Source organism: Astyanax mexicanus, chromosome 2 (genome assembly GCF_023375975.1).
Source record: "Astyanax mexicanus isolate ESR-SI-001 chromosome 2, AstMex3_surface, whole genome shotgun sequence".
Taxonomy (NCBI): Eukaryota; Metazoa; Chordata; class Actinopteri; order Characiformes; family Acestrorhamphidae; genus Astyanax; species Astyanax mexicanus.
The window spans coordinates 12,602,070-12,625,790 of NC_064409.1; the positions used below are offsets into that span (position 1 = coordinate 12,602,070).

Below are 23,721 nucleotides of genomic sequence, written 5' to 3' on the forward strand. Positions count from 1 at the left end.
CCTATAGAGAAGGAAAAATCTTACCTTAAAGTTTATCCTTAAGGGAAAAACAAATTAAGGTATTTTATGCAACTGGACACTGACCTTAACCTTATCGAAACTTAAATAAACTTAACAGAACCTCCAATTCTGTCCAGAAAATTGGTCAGATCAGAGGTCCAACCAGAATTCTGTCAGAGGTTTGCTAATGGCCACCAATAATGCATCTTGCTGAGGGGTTTAGCCACATATTATGTGCTGTGTGTTTATATTTGATTTAAGAAAAGTGAAAATCTAAACTAAGGCACCAAATTTATGTTTTTTTTTTTTGTCAAAATGTATGTTTTTAGTTATTCTGCACTAGTTCCAAAAAAGTATTGAAGTCCCAGTATTGCAAATACATTGATGTCAATGATGAGTTCATGCAAACCTTTATTAATTTTTACTCTTACTGGACTTTTGAGTGAAACATTAACATTGCTATTAGATATGTGTATGTATAAAAGAGATACAGCATTAATACAGTGAAGAGTTTACTAGTCATACTTACTGCACCTCCTCTTCCACAACTTCCTCATCAGCCATGACTAAACAGTTCCTGAGGGCAACAAGAGGCAGATCAGTTACAGGAGCTTTGTTCATGAGACGTGTGGAAGTAAGTGAGCTCGCCCTACACCCCTAGACTTGATTTAGATTTAGGACCTTTTTTCTGACCTTGATAATCCACCTGTTCTTTAATGATTAGGGTCCCAAAATGGATTATTTAGAGTGCTACTTTAGGGGTGATTGGAGTGATTTGGAGTGATTTGGAGTTTTTGTTTTTAGTTCCCTTATAAAGATATCCAAGCCAAAAAGCATTTTTAGTACTTTTTTATTTTGCTCACTCAGAGGTCACATGACTCATTTAGTCCTTTTCATGCAAGAAGTCCACTTGACTAATTCCTGCAGACGTGACCCCGTCCTGTCTCATGATTGTCTGTTTTTATTATTTGGTTAACACTCTTAGCTCCGATATCTGGTTCTGAGTACCAAAAATGTCTTTGTTTGTTCACCATCTCAACTTTAATGGGCCTCCAAATGGGAACGCGAGCTGCTCTGAGGGCTGAAATTCTGGATGACATTGCTCGGGCGATAAATCAGAAAAGAAATCAGCTGGTCATAAAATAGCTGAGATGAGAGATGCAGGCGGGGGGAGGAGGGGTTATTTTTAAGAATAATAAACGATGGTTTGGGAACAGGTGCCACATGCTCTTGCAGACAATGAACTTGGCTGAGACCATACGAGCCTGCCAGTTATTTGCTCTGTAAATCAAGAGTGCGCGTGTCCTTGTCGTCTATTTTTGAAGCGCATAGTGTTCGCTGTTCGCTCGGGTCATTGTTCTGTGCCTGGCACAGTTTTGACTCTTTGTTTTATTTGCTTTTGTATTAAATGTATTAGACCAGTATAGATATACCATTATATATTATAGCATAGTATATGGTATATTATAAAGTAAATATAGTACAACAAACACATTGTATATGTAAATTTACATGCCACAGGTCATTTACTGGGCTCTAGTTAGGGCGTTAGGTCACTAGTCGTATTGACTTGTATGATGCTTCATGCATGTATTGCTCTGGAATAAGAGTTAAAACCTTTATGTTGGCCAATAAGCCAATAACCACCTTACTGAGTGTGAAGACGCACCGGCCAGAAGTCTTAACAACGTTGCCCCAGAGCCACGTTGGCCAAATCCAGCCCGTCTTTGCAGTAGATTAGCTGTCTCTCAGAGGCATTACCCAAGTTTTACTTTAATAAGCGCAACTACTTGTGCCCTGGTGCAAAGGCTGGAATAACACAGCCCTGCCAGTAGCAGGAATGTAGCTGACGATAGTTGCGGCATTAAGCAGCATTAAGTGAAAACCCCAAAGCATGCAAACCGCCAGTCCCTTCGGTGCTGGTACGGAAGGGGCTAAACCTTAGGCCTCTCAGCCCTCACGCTTTTTGGGACACTTCTCTGAAGGCTTACATCACTACTCTTGAACACAAGCCAGTGGCCATTCAGCTGAGGAGCTCTGCAAGTATCAGAGTATCAGTTACTGCAAGACAAGCCCACCCAAGAGCAGCGAGGGATTCCACAAAACAGGATGAAAAGAAGGACGTCCGCTGGCCTACCTGAGATGTCCACAAGGAGAGGGACGGAGTCTTATTCTCGAGGGTCCAGGGCACAGACAGTATCCAGCAAACTCAAACACAGCTCACCTAATACAGACCTGTACGCCCATGTGACCTGTGTGCTGCCCCCTGATTGGACAGGGTGACCAGGTCTATTGTTAGTGCCTTTGTGGGGGTGGGGGGGGGGGGGGGGGGGGGGTGGTACATACATGATGACAATGAGAAGTCATGCCATCCATTTCCAGGACACCAACTGAACCTGGTCTAAAAAGGACTGGAGGAGTGGAGAAGCCCCACTGACATTGTAGTTTAGTTATACAAGATGAGCCTTGGATAGTCCTCAGCTGATCTCTACAGCCTAAGAATACAGCGTTTTAAAGTGTCCTGGAATAGGAGAGTAAATTTACCTGGGCATAGTTGAATATTTAGGGTTTTGTATTTGGGTTTTTGACCTACTGTGAACCTCAAACAACTCTCTACAAAATTGGCATAAACCTAGCCAACTACCGAAACCCTTATGAGGCCAAATGCAAACAGCTACTTTAGGAGAAAACAGAAGCAAGGCTAAAAGCTAATGCTAGATGACTGTGAAGCACCTCTTAGAGATGCTGGAGAAAGTGCTGCTGGTGGTATCTGCACTGTAGCTGGTGAATGGGCTGTGAGGACAAATACCAGACCAAACGCTAACTCCAACAACCCAATCTTTAGCAACGCTGTTCAGTAGGGGTGTAACAGTACGTGTATTCTTTACGAACCGTCAAGATTCCAATCCATGTGTGACAATGATGATCTCAGGCTCCCTGAATCAATGTTTCACAATTTCAGCCCCATGAATCCTGACCTTGTCATCTTGTAATATGCCCGTGTCATCAGGGAAGAAAAAATCCATTGATGGAATAGCCTGGTCTATATTTAGTATATTCAGGTAGTCAGCTGACCTCATTCTTTCAGCACATACTGCTGCTGAACCTAAACCTGACCAACTGCAGCATCAAACCCACATCATTTACATTGTTTAATCCAGTTTTTTTTTGGCCAGGCAGTGTAAGACCTACACACAGCACTGCCCAGCTTGTATCTGTGAACATATTTCAATGGTGTTTAAAGATGCAACAATACAATGATATTGCTAACAATAATAAAAAGTAAAAACATAAAAATTGGGACATATTTTTGTTAGATTCACCATAAAACATAGACAATTGTTGCTTTTTTTTCATTGATCTCTTTATTGCAGTTTCTGAGTCAATGTTCCGTACAACACTATCAGCTACAATAAACAAGGTCATTAAACAAAATTTTGACAAGATAATTGCAATTATAGTGGCTGTGATTTGCACAGAGTTACCCTGATCCAAAGCAGAACTGTTTATAAGTCAAGACTCAACATGGGGTTATGATTGTCAACAATAAGACCAGAACACAGATCTGTTCACATTTCAAAACATGAATCTTCATATCAGTGAGTGTGTTTTTATATGCACTTCATAATCTGATTACTGCAGAACCCTGACATTTGTTTCATGAACTTGGGTAATCAGGTAATGAAAAAAATCTGAGTTTACATGAGTCAGGCAATAATCCGATTTTTGCTTTGAAAACAGCCAATAAAATCAGAATCAGACTTGACATAAACATTGTGTGAAACTCAAACATCATTCTGTTTTTTTTTTTACAATGTGAACATACATCAGCTAGAAGATGAAGATTATTTAAATCCTTCAGCCTCAGCGTCGTTCTGACAGTGTTAGTCACAATCCCGCTGGTGCTGTTAAACACTGCTTCCTTTATTTTTGCTGCCACAGTCTGTTTTCTTGCATGCGCAGATTGAGAAATCCCAGAATACTCTGATTAAGAGTTTACATGCACTAAAATAAATCAGATTGCTGAGCTAAAATTCATCTCACTTTATCAGATTTCTTACATTGTATATAAAGATAACTGCAGTAATCCGATCCAATCCGATGAACAGATTTTTGAGTGCCTGTAACACACTCACTGATCTGGGCAGTAAATAATTAAGACCAATCTTAATAGTCAAACTCTGTATTAGACTGTATTTGCCAAGGTTACTGATAGTGGATAGTGATGGTGTTCTGGTCAGGGAATTGGTGCAGAATAAACAAAAAAGTAACAAACAAGCAAATAACACAAACAACATAAATTGGTCCTCAGTAATGGCAGTAAGCCATTCATGCCCCTTTCCTTTAACATAGAGAACATTACTGTTTATTTTGTTGTTGTTGTTGATAATGATAAAGAAAACCGCAGCCTTATTGGTAGGATATTAAGCGTTATATATTGCAAAGAAATGTGAACTTTATTTTTATTTTAACTATTATTTTTTTGTCAGTTTTTCATTTTTGTCAAAAAGTGTATGTTCCCTTTATTCAGTGCAGAGCGAAGCCATTACGTCCGTTAAGAATCAGATATATCATAGTGAATATACTGACGACAAAGCGCTTGTAATACCAGTGAAAGAAAAAAAAATGTGGAATAATAATTATGGAATGTCTATAATGATTTTAAACTTGATCCAACATATGATATCGAGAGCAAAAGCAAGGACATCATCTCGTATAAAGCGGCAACATATAAAATATATAGTTAATTACAAAACATACACTATGTGCTAACATATATTATTAAGACCATAGTTTTACTATAAAAAAAAAGTGTCATTATGACAAAAGTAGAAAATACACTACTCTATGGGTGCTCATATTCTGCCCTGTACTGGTGAACATTAATAAAATACCAATATGTGAAGCTTTTGCTTTAATTATAAATTAAAAAGGGTGTGAAGAAGGGTGACTAGCAGAGAAGAGCTTTAAAGTAAAAAAACAAACAAAGAAACAGCAACAAATGTTTATAACATGACATGAAATTACATGAGACCTTTAAATAGGTTGCATCTATTCTTATCTAAAAATGAAAAGAAAAAAAAAACCTTTTGGTCATTTGGTCCACATTTCAGACTAGTTTCTACTGTAAATGAGGCTTTATGCTAAGCGCTACGCTGTAATTAGGACTATGCGACATGCAGTGGTAAAAATACAACCCTGTTCTATTTTCTCTCTTGTCTCTGAGATGTATGGGCAGTGGGAAACGCAGACTATTATTTTTGGTTTGAGTAAATACATATAAAAAAGGAAGATGCTGCTGTCTCTTGGTCCCTGGTGCTGTGGCTTCTTGAAAAGTTAGTGGCCCATTCCTGTTAAAACAAAAAAAAATAAAAAAGGATCAGCAAATTAGGAGATAACATTTCTTTATCAATGTATTTATTAACTATTTATTTACCGTAAAATAATATACAAAATTAATGGTCACTAGTTACCACATCACATATATACTGGGGACCATTTTCCTCTCATCCAGGGGTCCTTAAACTTTTTACTAAGTGATCCCTTTAGAATTCAACACCAACCAAAATTATATAGATTTTTTAATTTCTTATTTTGTTCTGTATTTTTCCTACAGTCCTCACTAATGTTGAAGTATGATCATATTAAAGTTCAGTTCAGTGAAATAAAAGCTCAGCTTGGTGAAGATGGTGGTTATAAGCCCTATCTGGACGGGATTAGTTTCTCAGGGGGACGTCTGTGAAAAATATTTTACACTTCTACTCTACCATTGAGTTTTTTGGCTTTCTCGGTCACGTGACATCGCGTTCAGTAGCTTCTCCATTTCCACTCGCCGTTGGTTGAGGTGGATCTCAATGGAAACACATGTCCAAATGTGTCCAAAGTGTAATTACGGTGCGTAGCAGTGGACAAATAGCTATTTTATGAAACACAAGGTGATTCAGTGATGCCATCCTGTTACAGTATCACATTTTAGTTCAGTGAGCTCCTTACAACTGTTCATTCTTTCATAAATGTTTGTTTAGGCAGACTGTATTGATATGTGTCTGCTTTTATGCATGTATGGCAATGGGACTGAATGCAACTAGAATTGGAATTCAGTGATTACCGTAAGGCATCAGGTAGACAATGGTCTCAGTTCCTTTTGTTTATATAGTGTATGAATACTCCATTAGCTAAATTAGATTCTTTGTAGCATTTAGTAAAGCTTCTTCAGCCTCGTCACACTTCTTTTTTAGTGAGTGTAAGTGGCAGCAAATCAACAGGCACTCCAATGTTTGACATGGCGCTGAGGTAAACCTCAGGTGAATCTTGTTCCCATCCATCACTGCCATGTGCCTATCCAGAGGCAGCGGACAGGCTGTCTGAATTCTTCCCTCAGCTGCTCTCCTATACTTGCCTATGTGACGTGTCAGCATGCTAATCTCTTGCCACCCCGCTCAGTAATGTGACAAATCAGGCAGCTGCTGCCTCTGACTGAGCCTAGAATGCAGCGAGAGGAGGTGAGGGCCAAGAGCAGGGTGATACGACTATGAGTTTGAGTGTGTGTTTATGTGTGTGTATGTGCAGAGAGGGTGCATAGGCAGCCATTGTCCATTACCCAACCACGTCCGGCATGCCTGAAGGCCACAGCGTCCTCGTCTACTGGAACAAAAGGTGTGCTTTCGAAATAGAACACTATGCCACAAAGGCATGTTAAAACGTCATGGCCGATGAACGAAGAGCCAGTAGTGATGATTTATGGTTGGCAGGGACTCACCGTCCAAGGTGCGGCCACGGAATTGTGTGATACGGTCCATACAGTTCTATGGCTCAAGACAGCTCGTCTTTTGGTATTAGCATTAGCTTGATTTTATTTTATTTTTATTTTTTTACATAATTGGCCTAACTGACACGTTAAACTGTTGCAAAAAGGTTTTAAAAGATGTGCACTGATTTTGTCAATGTAGAGCAGACAAGAAGAGGAAACATTTAGACCACCAGCCATCCATCATTAAATTACAGTCCAAAACTAAATGCATTACTACATCAGGCATTTCAGTATTTAATATTTCCAACCTATTCCTCTTTTAGAGCTTCTGTTCTTTTCAGCAGACACTTGAAATTGTTCCACGCCTCACATCCATAAAGTTCTCATTCAATAACAATGAGGTCTGGACTGTGAGTGTGTATAACAGGGTAATTTGAGGTATAGAATACAGTTTATTTCTTAGATGTTCTTGTTAGATGTTATCTCACTTACAGCTTCTTGATCAGCTCCACATTCTTCCATAAGACCCACACTTGCTGGGTTTCCATCAAAATGTTTTACAAATGTTATGCTTCATAATAAAAAAACTGTGGCAAAATAAATATGTGAAGAAATTTTATATATAGACTGCCTGATTAGAAGTGCCATCCAAACAAGTGGAATGTACAGATTTATGTCCTTACAGTCATTTTCTAATTCAATTGCAATATTTCAAAGTCTTTTTTAATTTTAAGTTTAATTAATGTAGATTTGTTATGTGCATTTTTCAAAAAATCTTGGTGTATGGAAGTCCTGCTACTGTGGAGTCATCTTCTCAAAGTGGAACTTGATTTTCTCCTCTCTTTCTCAAAAATAAAAAACTTTAGTTTTTTTCATTTTTTTTTTTGGTATTGCATAGTTGTTTTGAGTCCCGATGCTCTGTGCTTTAACATTTTGTTTTAAATACACTTTATTTAAATTATTTTATCAATTGGCCTCTTTAAAAATCACACCGGAGCTAAAACGGCTCTTTTATTTAAATAAAATAAATTAATGGTGGTCTTTGGACATTTGCACAGTATTCTAGATTAAACCTTGAACTAATACTGATAGTGATGCTAATGTTAAGTATTATGAAGAATCGTTTCAGCAGCTAGGTTCACTTACCATTGGCAAAAGATTTGCTCTCTCCTCTGCTTGTCACCTGAGAGAGGGAGAGAGAGAGAAAGAGAGGGTGAGAAAAAGAGGGAGAGAGAAAAAGATTCAGTGGAATAGAAATGGTTCTTAACATGCAGTACCCAAAAAGCTCCTAGCTAGTGAAAGAGTGGAAAGCTAAACACAGAAAAAGCTTTTTTCTTGTCTTTTACTTCTTCCCTCATATTGTCTATGTTGTATTAAATAAAAATGAATATAAACCTCCATGTACATGTACACACACCCTCAGAGGGGCAAAAGGTGGCCGTGCAAACTCCCAATAAGCAAGACCACAGAGTGTGGTCTCTGGATTCATATCCAAACTTATTTTCCATTCCCCCACACTCTGCTGACCGCTCAGATCCCCACCCCCACGCAGCCAGGCTTGTATTTTGTACCATAAGTGTGGCCATAACCACGGCTTTCCCTTCATTAGCCCCTCATTACGTCAGCATTAGCCACAGTGCAGAGTGTGGCTAACCGCGCGGCCTTGGCCTGACCTTAACATGGCCGCAGCATGCCGGCGCTGCTTCTCACCGGCCTGGAGTCTGCCAAAGATAGAGCTGTCCAGATGAATATCGCTGCTGTCCTGCTTTATCAGAGCAACAACATCCCTGAACAAACATGTGTTTGCTCGCAGGAGGCGCAGGGCTGCGGGGCATGCCTTTTCAGTTTCAGCGGAGTGGATACAGGCTGATGATAGCTGTTGGATTGGCTGCTGTTCAGGATATGTGTGAAAGTGTGGTGTGTGTTTGTGTGTGTGTGTGTGTGTGTGTGTGTGATTGTGTGTTTGCATGGAAGCCAAATACAACTGCGAGAGGTTATAAAAATAGATCCAGAGAACAATCTGTGAGCAGTGTGTAGTGTGTGTCTGTGTGTGTATGTAGTGTGTATGTTTGTGAACACAGAACAGCAGAAAATGGTAGAGAGAAAGAAACACAAGCACTTGAGCAGACTGTATGTAACCCGAATCCTGCATAGCCAGTGCTGGGCGATTTATTTGTTGTATTTTTTATACAGGTATTGATGTGATCTGGTATTTATAGGTATATGTTGTAGCTGTCATGCAAAAGCATTAGCACAAAATATTACAGCTTCACAGAAGAAAAAATGCCATTTTCAGTATTATATTAATTATATCACAAGTATATAATATTTGTGATAAACAATGTTATTGTCATTTAAGACCATTTAGTCACTGATAGAATAACAGTATATACACTGCCTTGCCAAAAAAAAAATCACACTAATACTTCGCTGGACCGCCTTTGATTGCAGCACACATTCGCTATGGAATTTTTTCGATAAGCTACTGCAATGTCACAAGATGTATTTCAATCCAGTGTTGCACTAATTTTTAAGCATTAAGCTCTTGGGCAAAGTCTTCTCCAGCACACCCCAAAGATTCTCAATGGGGTTAAGGTCTGGACTCTGGACTGGTGAAAATCCATGTGTGAAAATGATGATCTCATGCTCCCTGAATCACTCTTTCACAATTCCAGCCCCATGAATCCTGACATTGACATCTTGGAATATGCCCGTGACATCAGGGAAGAAAAAATCTATTGATGGAATAACCTGGTCTATATTCAGTATATTCAGGTAGTCAGCTGACCTCATTCTTTCAGCACATACTGTTCTTTTGGCCAGGAAGTGTACTTGCAATACTTAAATACAGAAAATGTTGAATACTTGTTGTAGAACTTTTACAAAAGTGTGCAGCCTAAAGAACACTTTTATAGTACATTTACTCAAGTACTGGGTCTCAAGTACTTTATACATGTCAATTTATTTCAGGTTTAAATGAAAAAGAAATCCAATATTTTCAATATAGTCCCAGGCTTTTGGGCTCCACTGTATATTTGGAGAATATTGTGGAGCTCTAATATGCTTAAATCCATTTACATGTCAAGTTTCTGCATGAAGCATCAAAGGGAGTCCAGTTACCTGCTACACTTACCACTGTATCAATACCGCCCAGCACTACACATGGCACATTAAACAAGCAGGAGGCTTTAGAAAGTGCTTGCAGCCCCTTTCAGTGACCTATCAAAAATTCTAGCATTCCTTAACACCCCCCCCCAATTTCATAGCTGTGAGCTAGAGTGAGCAACAAGAGTGAGACAGGGAAAGAACACTGTAAAGTCAGACCTATTACAGCACACACACACACACACACACAGAGTGAAGCCGTCTGGTGATAAGTGCATGAAGTGGACATTATCAATCACTGTGCTCCCCTTTTGTGAAAAAACAACATTTACCTCCTCATGGAGCCCAATTCTGCAGACAACTAGCATGGAGAGGGCTTAAAACAGAAACACACAGTGTTAACTGCTCGGCTCGCTGGCACTGCTTATCTCTCTTTATCTTGGAAAACTGCAGACATATCGACTGACATGATGACTTTCACAAAGCAAACAAGGTCCCTTAATGGCATACCAGGAGGGTTATGAAAACACGCTGGCCATTTTTGAGCTAAAGCATCGCTAACTAATTTGTCTCTGGGGATGTGAAAATACGTTTCGAATGCAGAATATGTCTCTACGATAGGGCTGCACGATATATATCGTCTAAGCATCATCATGGCGATGTGCGCATGTGCAATAGTCGCATGCTCAATGTAAATCAAACACGTCATGTTGCAATGTTTTGATTCTTGACACAAGAAGTAGATACACAGTGTTGTCTCTGTGTCTGTGTAAGTGACAGGCTGCTGCTGCCTGAGAAGCACAAGGGAGAGGGGGAGAGCAAGGGTGGGCAGGAGTAAACACGAGGTGACCGCATGGCCTTCTTCACATGGCTGGGCATGTGCTTATAAACGCACGTGTCGAAAGCTGTGCACCTCGGTACAGCACAGTTTTACGCAGATATTTCCAATTACAGCTGAATTCACAGTTTTAATCCCAGAAAAACGCTCTTATTTGCCTTTTACAAAGTCATTTAAATGATTGATTAAAGGGCCGATTACTGTAGTTTTGCTTTTTTCTGGGGTTTTGAGTGCTTGGCGCTGACTCAGCTCTTGATTGGCCCTGGCGCCAGACAGCACAAGGGTGGGGGCGGGACTGGTGATGTAATGGGCCCTGCATTTTTTTTTAAATATACCATCGAAAAAAGAACATTTGCAATGTAATTTTTTTTCTCAATATCCTGCAGCCCTACTCTACAATAGCGATGACTAATTCTGAAGCTTTGTGGACGCCAGTTACCTTGGTAGCAGAGGAGCCTTTGTTTTCCCATAGACTGCGCTTGCTGGTCACATCGCCGGGTTTCAGGTCCTGGAAAGGGATAAAAGGTGAAATGTCAGATGTACGTTTTTGTCCATATGCTGTACACACCACACACAGGCAGAAGTGCTAAGAAGGCATGTAAAGAGAAAGAGGGATACATCTACAGACGTTCATAGAGACGTATACTCCTACCTTCGTCTCTGGACAGACAGAAGAGAAGAAAAGGACGGACAGAGGAAGAGCAGCCCAGAGGCCGAGCGAGGCTGAGGTGCTGCATTATGCGACAGGGGGGAAGCTTAGCTAGCACAGGAAAGAGGACACACAGAGAAATAAGGAATTCACAGTGATGTAACGGAAGCAGATTGATGTTGGAAGAGTTTTGCCTACAAACGTAGCATGAACAGAAGTTTAGTTTTTGTCTGATATTTTTATAAAAATTGAATTCTGTTTAATTATATTATGCACTCATTTTAGACCATAGAAACACTTTGTAGTTCTATAATTACAGACTGTAGTCCTGTATTTTTTTCTGTATATACTTTATCTTCTTTTTAACATGTTCTTTAATGGTCAGGACTCCACAGGACCACGACAGACTGCACTGGTATGGTGGTGGTTTATGAATAGATCAGATACAGCAGTGCTGCTGGAGTTTTTGAACACATCAGTGACACTGCTGCACAGAGAATAGTCCACCAACCAGAAATACCTGCTCTGTGGTTGTCCTGTGTGGCCTGACCATTGAAGAAAATGGTAAAACGAGGACAATAAATGTATGCATAGAAACAGATACAGGACTATAACGTAATTATTTCTACACTTTCTGCATCTACATTTTATAAACCTACAGTTACGAGCAGAATAGAAAAATATATATTTTTATATTTACATTGGCTTCACATACTGTTGTAAGTATGCTTTACAATTAATTCATGCAAATACATTTTAATGTATTTATCTAGGTTTTCTTGTAGCAAATATATTAGAAAATGTACAGTTCTCCAAAACCAAATTCAACTCAATTCATTCCATCTCCAGTTTTTGCAGTAACTGCAGTGGTTGGCACTGTTGGCCACCAGATGGCACCTCGAGGAGGGTTAACCACATTTTAGAAGAGATAAGAGATCAGCATGTTGTTTTCTTTTAAACTCCAATTTTAAACAAATATATGGTAAGGAATTTGTTCCTAGATGTTTACAAAAGCTAAAACGTTATAAGAACACTTGTTGGTTTTCTCTGCTCCCAACACAGATGATCCAACTAATTAGCCAAATAACACTTAATTATCTAATTAATTATGGTGTATAAAAGCAATAAAAGCACTAAAATGTGCAGAGCAGTGGGCCTGAGGCCCACAGTAGAAACATAATGGTATACACTCTATAATAAACTCACAATGGCCTGTGGAGCACTGAAAACAGTCTCTAAAGTAACATTTAAATCGTCCACTAGAGGTAGCCAGTGTGTCATTTAAGGCATATTGTATATCAAGGCCGATGCATAAACCCAGTGAAAGGTGCGTCTCTGATTTTGGCAATATTTCTTAATTGAAAAAAAGAGGCTGTACAAACTGTGTTATATTAAAAATAACACCATTGTTCTTAGGTTAGGGATTTGTTTGAATAGCCAATAACCCAAGTTCTTTCTTTAGGTCACTGGCAACATTTTAGAGACACAGAGTCACATTAAGTGGTCCAATGTCAGGCAGACAATTGACAAAAATCCTAAACTATAAACCTACGTCTGGTTTTGTAAAAACTTTAACCTAATTTAATTTAATGATTCTCTATTAAAACTAGCAAATCAAATGTGGTTATTTTGTAGATAGCACTAAAAATATTCCCTTCTAATACTTCATTTTAAGAAGAGTAAAAGTAGTGGAATTAAGCCCCCTGGCATGTTAATGACCTCCATCTATTTTTTGTAAAATAAAGCAGTGCCACTAGAGGGCATCATCTAGGCAGCCTGCCATAGTTATCATATCTGATCCTGCTCTAACCTAAAGAACTGTGGTCCACAGGGATGCCATGAAGTGCTGAGTCATGTTAAAGGGGACACGGAACTTACTGCAGGTCTCCCTCCCGACATTTTGCCCGTCTCTGGGGTTTTATTCAGCCAATCGTTGATCCGGCCTGCCACGCCCACCTTTATCCCAGCTGCATCCTGCACACAGAGAGGAGAAAACTCACCGTGGGTCAAAAGTCCCCACGTACCAGGCAGGACAGGAAGTTAGTGTGTGAGTGTGTAAGAGAAGAAAGTGTCCATTTATCCAGGTCTGTGAACAGATGTTGCTGACCTTGTTGCTGGACGGTGTCCCGGGGCCAGAGCCGAAGACATTTCCCTTCTCCCACATGCTCTTGATGTTCCGAATGCCATCAGTGACCATGGGCAGGTCAATAGCGCCGGACCGTGGCGAGCGTGCGTCCTTATTAGTCTGAAAAATAAAAAAAGTAAAAGCTTTATTTTTGTTTTGGAGTTGTAAGGCTAATGTAGCTAACAAGTAATGGAAGCTTATGTAGGTCTACATTTTTCCAGATGAGCATCAAACATCATCCAAGAGTTAAATTTGAATAAAATGACAATATACTGCAATCTTACTAGAATATTTATCTATAAAAATGAACAGACAGTCTCAATAGGTCAAAAAGAAAATATAATAATGTGAAACGTAGAGTGAAGACTGGAGAAGTTGGATCGTTTTCAAAATTATATGTTCTCTCATATAAATGTAAAATGATTAGGAATTTTTATTTTTAGTGACACCTTTTTTTAGTGTATCATTTAATTTTTAGTGTTACCTTTACTAACCACAACCCAAATAGTTTTAGATGATATTGGTAAAGTGGGACACTACACTGAAACAGTAACATGTACTAAGGCTTATTCATCACATGACATAGCCGGATAACAATAATTAACTTGTAAATTATATTATTTAAAACATCTCTTATACTTGTTGTAAAACATTATCTCATTAAAGTGAATGTTTGAAAGCTTAAAATAGGAAATGGCATCTAATATAAACCTCCGTTGCTTTAACACAGGTTACTGTTTATAAAAAAAAAAAACAGTTTAAGAATCAATACTTTATTTAAACAACATATGCACTGTCAAATTCACCCATTGTCTAACCACCCAAATATATTCACCCAATCTGTTGTCTAATAGATGCTTATCTTCCAAGCAATGTTTTAAAATGCACTCATTATCTCTGATCTGCTGTTTCGGAAGCGCCCACACTGAAGCTCTGAGTAGAACTCACCTGCACAGCACTGGTGTACTGCTCCAATCTGTTGTCAATCTTTGACACCACAGGAGAGTGAGACGTCTTCACACCACTGGCACCACAGGAAGGCAGGCACACACACACACACACACACATACGTTCAAACAGGTTACACCATGCTGTGAATATTTACCCGTGATGGATGTATGAAAATACCTCATGCCACTTTATTTGAATAATGTATTATTAACAATTTAAGTGATATAATTTGCATAGAACCCTAATTCCAAAAAGAAAAAAAAAGCTGGGTCGCTGTGTTAAGTATACGTAAATAAACACAGAATGCAATGAGTTGCAAATCTCATAGACCCATTCCAGATAGTATGAAGAATCAGCCTGGCTGATTTATCGCAGCATCCGCTATACAGCATTGGTCCAAATGTGGTTTATATTTGCCAAACGGAGAGTTGGAAAAAGCTGCATAATTTCCATAATATACCCGGCAACCAGGGTGTTTGCACATGAGTCTCGGCCCAAGTTTTATATTATGCTCTGCACCTGTGGCTCCATCCGTTTCCTATGTTAAACTCAACTCAGCAAACAAGGTGCTGTCACATGTGTCTCAGACAGATTCCCATATTATAGTCCAGATTATAGTCGGCACCACAAGGAAAATTTGGGACAGTTGTCATATTACACTCTGCAGCTGGGGTTCTGGCTAATGAGGCCCTGATCGATTCCCATATTATACTCGGCAACTGGGGTGTTAAGGCAAGTGATTTAGAGTACTCAGGCTGGGTGTGAACTGAGCATTTTGGCCTGAATCCTAACGGCTAAATACAACATGTCGAGCCTGAGTCGCATTAGCCCGCTCTAATTTAAGTGATTTTTGCAGGGAATTTTTTTTCTCAACATAACATGCTGTAGAACACATATCAGATGTTGAAATTAAGACATTTCACCATTTTATTAAGAACATTAACTTGTGTAGAACTTGATGGCGTCCCATTTTTTTTAAAAATTGGGTTTGTATAATATACTGGGTTTTTGAGGGTACCTTTTCTGTGCTGACTTGTTGAGGAATTCTGCTCTTTCACCAATCTGGGAAGACAGATCAGACAAAGGATAGACTTAAGACAGGTCACTGCGTTGGTCATGTGGAAAGACATACAAACACAAACACACACACACACACACACACACACACACACACACACACACACACATATATATATATACACACTGTTGGAGTTGGCTATTCTGATTGGCCAAGAGACTAGTCTGTTCTTTTTAGGCTGAATCTGTCAGTGGGCCAGGAAAAGGCCTTTTTCAGGCCGAGCGCTCTGTGGGAACGCGGCCTGTGTTTATGATATACGACAACAGGGCTAAGAGGGGGGCAAGTGTTCCCGCTACGCAAAAAGAGAAAAAACACACACACACACACACACTAACACACAACCATTCTCCCCCCCACTCTTCCTGAGCCCTTCAACCCCCTCCCAACCCCACTACCCTCCAACCCCACCGAATGTGGGAGTTCTTAAAATACTCTCTTCAGGAAATTCCCCATTCTTTGGCGTGTTTGAAACCGCTCTGTTCGAATGTGGTTACAGTAATCCTATTAGGCTAATAGCCTTCCTGCATTCCCTGTGAGCCCACACTCTAACGGCTGCAACTCTCCTTTATCTCATTCTGTCCTTCTGGTGTAGACGGATCCACAACCGGGACAATCAGAGCAAACCATAGGCATCTTATGAAGGAACAGTCTGTTTAAAATACATATATAAAAATATATAAAATCACTTTAGAATTATTTAGCACTATTTCATTAAATAGGATATCATTTTGGATATCTGAAGTGTCTGCATTATGAATATCTGAATCTGCTTGTTTATTTTAAATCAGGACTATCTATGCTAGACTATCACTGCAAACAAACACTGGATTTAGACTGTCACCAGTCTCATCTCTGTAAATATGGCCAGAAAAGCGTCTCACCCAGTAAAAAAGCATTATGTGGTTTAGTAATGTGGTTTAGAATACAGTATGACTTATTCTAGATTACAAAAACAAAATGAATTTATTTTAAATATAATAAAATAAATTAATGCATAGCTGAATATAGAGGCAGCCATACTGCGCAACTAAAACCACTTTTACCTCAGAACAGTATGTGGTCAGATTCTGCTCACTGTATAAGATGGGATGTTTTGCAGTTGGAAATTAGAATTTTGTCCTATTTGAACTATATATAATTGCAATTTTATTCATGCAATATTACTGCATGCAATCCATCTTATTTAAAAGACAAAAACAACAATGAAAATATATATATATATATATTTTTTAATTTCTTTAAATTAAATAATATTTTTTATCATTTGTATTATACATTATTTTATATTTAATTCATATTTTAAATTCATTTAAAATTTTTTTTTAAAAGCAAAAGTTAGGAGACACTAGCCTAGCATATTCTGTTATTCTAACCCCAAAAAAATCCCCTGGTGACGTGGTGATGTGTTTTTGTTCATGTGACCTTATTTATAGAATGTATGTGTGCTGGGTTAGTGCTAAAATAAAGCTAGCTCTTTTTTAAGTGTATTTGTTTGCATTTATAGATCTGTTTTAACCAGTTTAACAGTTAAAACATATGAATTAAATGTTTTATGTTCTATATAACTAGTTCTGACCAGATACAAGTTAAATACAAGTTAAGAAATGGGTCTGGGCTGCTATGGGCTACACTAAAAAGCACACGTTGATTATTAAATGTCATGTCTGATTGAGGTTTTGATATTTATTTTCCCTGATCTTGCTCTTTAATCTTAATATCCTGTACATACTGTTCATTTACAATACAGTCAATTAAAATATAACCTCAGATGGGACCTGGTGAATTCACTACTGTGAACATTTATATGAACACTCACTAATGTGGGCATATAAAACTGATGTCAGTTATCAAAGTAATGAAAGTAAAGCTCTTCTCAAGCTGCCTTCATTCATCTTACAGTGCGACCTATGGGGGTGGGTGGAAATTGGCAGAAAATCTCACAGCACCCTAAAAAAACACACATAATTATGTTATAAAGCTAATTTAAATATTAATGCCTTTTTACATTAATATTGTAAAGGCCAATATTTCAATATAATTAAAAAATATGCTGTGCAGCCCAAACGCAAAGCATGCAAAAACGTCAACCGAGATAGCAGCCGAGAGAATTAGACAGGTTCTGAACATGGAACAATATGATATCTGAAAGCACTTTAATCCAATAGGTCAAGCATGAATAGGCTGAATTAGCATTTTGACAGGAAGAAAATGGAAACTCAGTCCGCGAACACACATCACACTCACACACACAGCATGCACTACATACAGTGAACATGATGACAAAGTAAAGCTGTGGACAGAACAGAGACACTCACTGTTAGCTTTTACTACAAACACAATCCTCCTCAGACCAAACAACACGTGAGAGTGTCACGCTAGCGAGAGTGCGGCAGATTGAAGAAGAGATGTGGCTGGCTAAACACACGCTAACTGTAATTCGATTGCTCTCAGTTGGTGGAAAACCAGCTCTGACACTGACCGCAACATAACCTATAACAAGATTACCACATTCGAGCAAATTCATCCACCGCAAATGGACTGAAACAGACACATTCAAACAAACACATGCAGACTTTTGTCTTTCTTACGTCTTGTTCATTCCTAATTCAGCGGCTGCGATGTAAACAAAAGCACTCTGAGAGTGGACTGATTTCAAATTGTGGAGAAAACTGACCTGTACTGACAAGGGGTCACAATGTCTACAGTGCTGAAATATCTGTTTCTTTTACTAGGTACTAGGTGGTGTGATGCTTCTAAGAACTTCCTAAGAACGTTAAATGTTTGCTCCCCGAATTCAGTCCAAGTACTATTTCACAGAAAGCAGGATCACATATTTTAATCAGGTTTATTAATAATACAGTCATAACATATATTAGTGCATCTCAAGAAACTAGAACATCATTGAAAAGTTACTTTATTTCAGTAATTCAGTTTAAAATGTATAACTAACATATTATATAGCTATATTAAACACAGAATGATCTATTTTAAGTGTTTATTTATTTTATTGCAGATGATTATGGCTTACAGCCAATGAAAACCCAAAAGTCAGTATTTCAGAATACAGAAAATTCACAGTGGGCAGTGTGCCAAGTCCTGCTTCAGATTTCATTTTCCAGCAGGACTTGGCACACTTCCCAAACTGTCAAAGGTACCAGCTGTTCTTATATAATATTCTAAGGTTCTTCAATACTGACTTTTTGGGTTGTCGTAAAAAAGTCAGAAAGTTGTAAGAAAGTTTTAGAGGTGCTGAGCTCTTGTTTCTTTTTCTTTACAAATTTAGGCAATTTCATGATGTCTCTTAATATTAAACTCTTTCCGCTTTTAGACTCTTTGGCCTGTTTTTTGCGCTAGAAATGAGCACTCTCTCCGCTTTTAGACTCTTTGGCTTTTTTTTGTGCTAGAAATGCGCAACCTCTCCGCTTTTAGACTCTTTGGCTTTTTTTTGTGCTAGAAATGCGCACCCTCTCCGCTTTTAGACTCTTTGGCTTTTTTTTGTGCTAGAAATGCGCACCCTCTCTGCTTTTAGACTCTTTGGCCCGTTTTTCTGCGCTAGAAACGCGCACCCTCTCTGCTTTTAGACTCTTTGGCCCATTTTTCTGTGCTAGAAGCGAGCACCCTCTCTGCTTTTAGACTCTTTGGCCCGTTTTTCTGCGCTAAAACTTCACTCTCGCCGCTTTTAGACTCTCTGGCCCATTTCTGACACCTAATGGCCCGCGGACCAAAGTTTGGACACCCCTGGTTTAAAGGGTTAAAAGTTGATGAGAGCTAAGCAGTTATTGTTTCTTTATTTTTCCAAAAAACAATCTAAAACAAATAGCTTTCAGTCTATCAGTCTTAAGGTAAATTCTGTCCTAGTCCAGGCTTTGACTGTCCGGACCTGGTTGACTAGGAACTGACCTTCAAGGAGGATCCCCTGGGGCTCACACAAACAAAGGGTTTCCTGGTGTCTCCGTCCACTTCCTCCCCAACCTTCTGCCTCCGCTCTGCTGCTTCTGCTCTTCTCCTCTCGATCTCCTCCTTCATCCTTCTCTTCTCATCCTGCAACAAAACACAACAAACAACACATCTTCAGCACAGCAAATACACCAGCATCCAAAATTCTGTAATATCTGTAAATAATTAGTAAAAATTAAATAAAATCTCTGAACCCTGAAATCTCTAATTAAGCATCTTACATGTTCCTTTGTGTCAGTTTACAATATTTTTTATATATTTCAAGCAGTTTCCTTTTATCACTAAGCAAAGCAAAAACTGTTACTTGTCATTTTAACATATTTAAACATGGATATTCAGTATTAATTTAAACAATACTGAAAGAAGGAGGTAATATAACTAAACACATACAATTGAAGATAGGTCTTTACATAATTATTTGTAAAATGTAATTAATACAAATGCAAATTTCAGAAACCAGGAACAGTTCAGGAAAAGCCAGGGACTACTGTTGATTCTTGAGAATTTACACGAGGACATCCAGCCCCAGTTTCAGCACATTTCCTGCCCACTTAACATGTTTGAAAAATGCATGCTGAAGGGTCAATAACAAGCCTGTGGAGGCAGGGCTTAGTGACAAGTGAGCAAGCTAGAAATCAGCCAGTCAAATGCTTCTCTGCTTGTTATATTGCTGCATCATCAATCAACAGATATACAACAGATATACAACTATATTTTCAACTACTGTATTTTTAAATAACTGGTGCACCAGCCAGCTTTGAAAAGGAAAGTGTAATTTATCAGCATAAAATATATATTTTTTTTAGACAAATCCTGAACAAAATCAATTGTAGAAAAAATATGTATATTTAGAGTTTTACTTGCACTTAAAGAGGTTAATACATTCACAATTACAATCAGGTGCAGCACATTAGAACATGGTTAGACAGAAAATGAAGGAAGTCTGTTTTGCTTTTTAAACCTTTTAGACATTTGATTTGGTTTGCTTATGATTGTTGAAGTGAGCCGATTGTTGAAATGACTAGATCCAAAGAGCTCTCTGTGGCCTTCAGAAAGACGATGTATATTCAGAAATGCAGATAAGTCTGATATATGTTGCAAAAATATCTCAGAACAAATAAAAATCAGCAATTTCACTGTCTGGAAAATAATTTACAAGTAAGGAACATTTTTTTAAAAACGCCAACGTGATCGGTTCAGGTTTTCTAGCAAATTTAGCCCAAAGCAGAGTAAAGAACACTACAACAATCCTAAAATATCATCACAGGACTTACAGGTAGTTCTTTATTGCCACAGTTGTTGGAAATATACTGCATCTACCATCAGAAAGAGAGCGATAAGGTTTAACTTCCATGAGAGAAGAACAAAGAAGAAACGGTTACTGTCCCAAAAAACATTAATAAAAAATAAAAATCAGGGCCAGACTAAAATATACAAATATCAGCACAGATGAAAAGGGGTAATAATAAGGTATTATTAGGGTGTCGTTATTACACATTTTACAAATTATTTTAAAAGTTATTTTATGTGTTTAGTTATACTATATACTATCCCTATCCCTAAAATGCACATATGTTAAAGAAACATTAAGGTTTTTTATATATTTTATTTTCAGTAGTAAATGATCAGATGATCAAGATGTGTCATCGGATATTATGGAGACATGCTAAATTTAAGCACTGTCATATTTTGTCCGCAGAGCCTGGGATAGTATTTTATTACTAGAACTGTGTGGTACATCATAAAAATCAGTATGGGTGTTGCTCTCTAACTCCACCTCTGGGTCCTCCTGCGGCTCTTTCCCTAATACTAATTCCACCACTAAGTTTGCCAGGTAAAAAAAAAAAAATCAAAGACAAAATAAAACAGAGTAAGTATTGACTTATTTTAAATTATTTTGCACTAGTAGTTTTTGCACAAGCTTGCACTTCAAATTTAAATTATTATATAACTGTGTATTTGCACTTTTTATATGTCTGGCATCAGATACCCTCATTATATGCACATCAACTGGTGTTCATTGTCTACTGTGTTCAACTGCCATTACATCATCTCCATTACACACTACTGACTGTACTTTTGTACTTTTATACTTTATATATTATATTGTATTTGTATTTTTTGTATTTGTTTACAAATACAAATTGCTATACAATTTTTTTGGTATTTGTATTTTTATAAGTTTTGTTTTATCTTATACTTCCTAGTTACTTTTGTGTACTGTGTATACCCGCTGCTGGATGTCAAAAATTTCCCCCACGGGGATCAATAAAGTATGTATGTATGTATGTATGTATGTATGTATGTATGTATGTATCTATCTATCTATCTATCTATCTTGACAGCGAGAAAATATTTTGCATCTGTGGTGGGAAAGGAAGACGATTCTCCCTGGTGTTTTGAAAGTGGACTGCTGTAGTTGTTTCCCACACTCAATCTTATTTTCTACTGATTACTCCTTTAAAATAAGACAAATACATAAGACAAAGACATCTATGAGCTATCCACATTTTTTTTTCATATGACTCTATACTGAGTGATTTCAAACCTCTGAATAGCAGAGTACACAAACATACAACATACAGGCTGGCCCAAATCCAGCATGCTAATGTGGCAGTGAATTCCATCTCAGCTGGGGAATCATAAAAATAGCTTTTTTTCATCCCATAGCAGCTCCTGGCAAGCCTCTCCGCCATCAGCACGAGGCCTTGTACCGTCTAATTAGTCCCTTTTTTATTTATTCCGCCTTTTAATTAGGAACAAGGAAAGCATTAGCATTACAATGACAGAACAGGGCTGGACGAGGCGCGCTGACCGGCCTGCGTGGCCCCGGCTCAGGAAAGGCCTGCTCCTCGCTGATAGCCCGTGTACAGCTGTAGGAAATTTGCATAATGCCATTGAGAAATACGAGCGAGCTGTGGCGTGCGGTGTGAACATTTAAATGATGTCGGACCATAATCTGAAGCGCACACAATGGAGGCATTGGGTTGAATTAGGACTCTGGTACACACTGATAGTGATAGAGTGTAATAAAACAGGAGTTATGACCCTGTTACACACTCATCACCGTCACATAAGACACGTTCAAATGAGAAACACGGCCCACAATTCCTCGTACGTTCTGAGAAGACAGAGCCTCCTCGCGAACCAGGACTTATCGACATGGAGTTTAAGAAAATAAAGAGCTTAATGACTCCGAAGCAATCAAATATGCAGAGAATGTCTTCCTCCTTCAGAGAGCTTCATTCTCAGGCAAATTTAGACCAGTATTGTTGACTGAGGGCCAGGAAAATAAGATACACACATACCACTGTGCTCTAGAAACAACATTCTGGATGATTAAAGCGATAGTTCAGCTAAAAAACAACTTTTCAGCATTTCCCTGATCCCAAATGCCGTCCCTCAGCCAAGACATATTTGGTGTCCAGACGTCGAGCTGGCTGCAGCTTTATTTTTAGCCACGCTGCTGAGTTTTAAGACATTTATAGATAACAGAATGTCAGAAACCACATACTCACATATACAGCTCTGGAAAAAAAAACAAGAGACCACTTAAAAAAGTTGAGTTTCTATGATTCTCCAAATTGAAAACCTCTGCAATATATTTAAGAGGAAGATGGATGATCATAAGCCATCAAACCAAACTGGACTGCTTGAATGTTTGCACCAGGAGTAAAGGCATAAAGTTATCCAAAAACAGTGTGTAAGACTGGTGGAGGTGAACATGACAAGATGCATGAAAACTTTGATTAAAAACCAGGGTTATTCCACCAAATATTGATTTCTGAACTCTGAATCCCTAATGTGTTGTTCCTAATCAACACCTAATCAACTACGTTTTTAGACCACTCCCTTAAGGGCCTGTCCCACTGCGATTGCGTCTAAATATCCACTAAAGTACGTCCAAATTTATCAGAAAACACTGCGTCCACTGAGTGAATGCTGCGTCCAAAATATAGACGCTGCATCCAAACTATAGACGCAGTGCGTCCAAATTACGTCCATATTCCGTCTAAATTGAAGTTGGACGCCGACTTCCAAATTTGTACGTCGACTTCAACTCTTTGGACGTCGACTTCCACTTTTTGGAAGTCGACGTCCACTTTTGGGACGTCGACGTCCAACTATATATGGTTGTTTTTTCTAGTGAATCATCATTTCTTCTTGAGCTACAAGAGAGAGCACATCTATTCTCTTGGAAAGTGTGGAAAAGCGATGGACGCCAGAAAAATATTTTTATGGACGTCGATGTCCACCTGTACGTGCC

At 38.5% G+C, this 23,721-nt stretch overlaps 1 protein-coding gene across 6 annotated transcripts in view; it reads right to left on the minus strand.

Moving 5' to 3' along the window:
- Window positions 1-3,346: 3,346 nt before the first annotated feature.
- The window catches only part of cald1a (caldesmon 1a), an 88,128-nt gene continuing 67,753 nt past the window's right edge, over window positions 3,347-23,721 (minus strand). For 4 of the 6 annotated variants that reach the window (XM_022671254.2, XM_007252700.4, XM_022671255.2 and 1 more), the window contains 8 exons: window positions 19,398-19,538; window positions 15,438-15,481; window positions 14,417-14,492; window positions 13,451-13,588; window positions 13,222-13,317; window positions 11,134-11,202; window positions 7,898-7,934; window positions 3,347-5,351 (listed from right to left, as the gene is read on the minus strand). In XM_022671254.2, the coding sequence (XP_022526975.2) occupies window positions 5,338-5,351; window positions 7,898-7,934; window positions 11,134-11,202; window positions 13,222-13,317; window positions 13,451-13,588; window positions 14,417-14,492; window positions 15,438-15,481; window positions 19,398-19,538 (615 nt within the window). In that variant the 3' untranslated portion in view covers window positions 3,347-5,337. Of the gene's footprint in view, window positions 5,352-7,897; window positions 7,935-10,188; window positions 10,233-11,133; window positions 11,203-11,346; window positions 11,455-13,221; window positions 13,318-13,450; window positions 13,589-14,416; window positions 14,493-15,437; window positions 15,482-19,397; window positions 19,539-23,721 lie in introns of those variants that run through there. The other 2 variants (XR_455047.4, XR_002650185.2) reach the window with 2 other exon arrangements.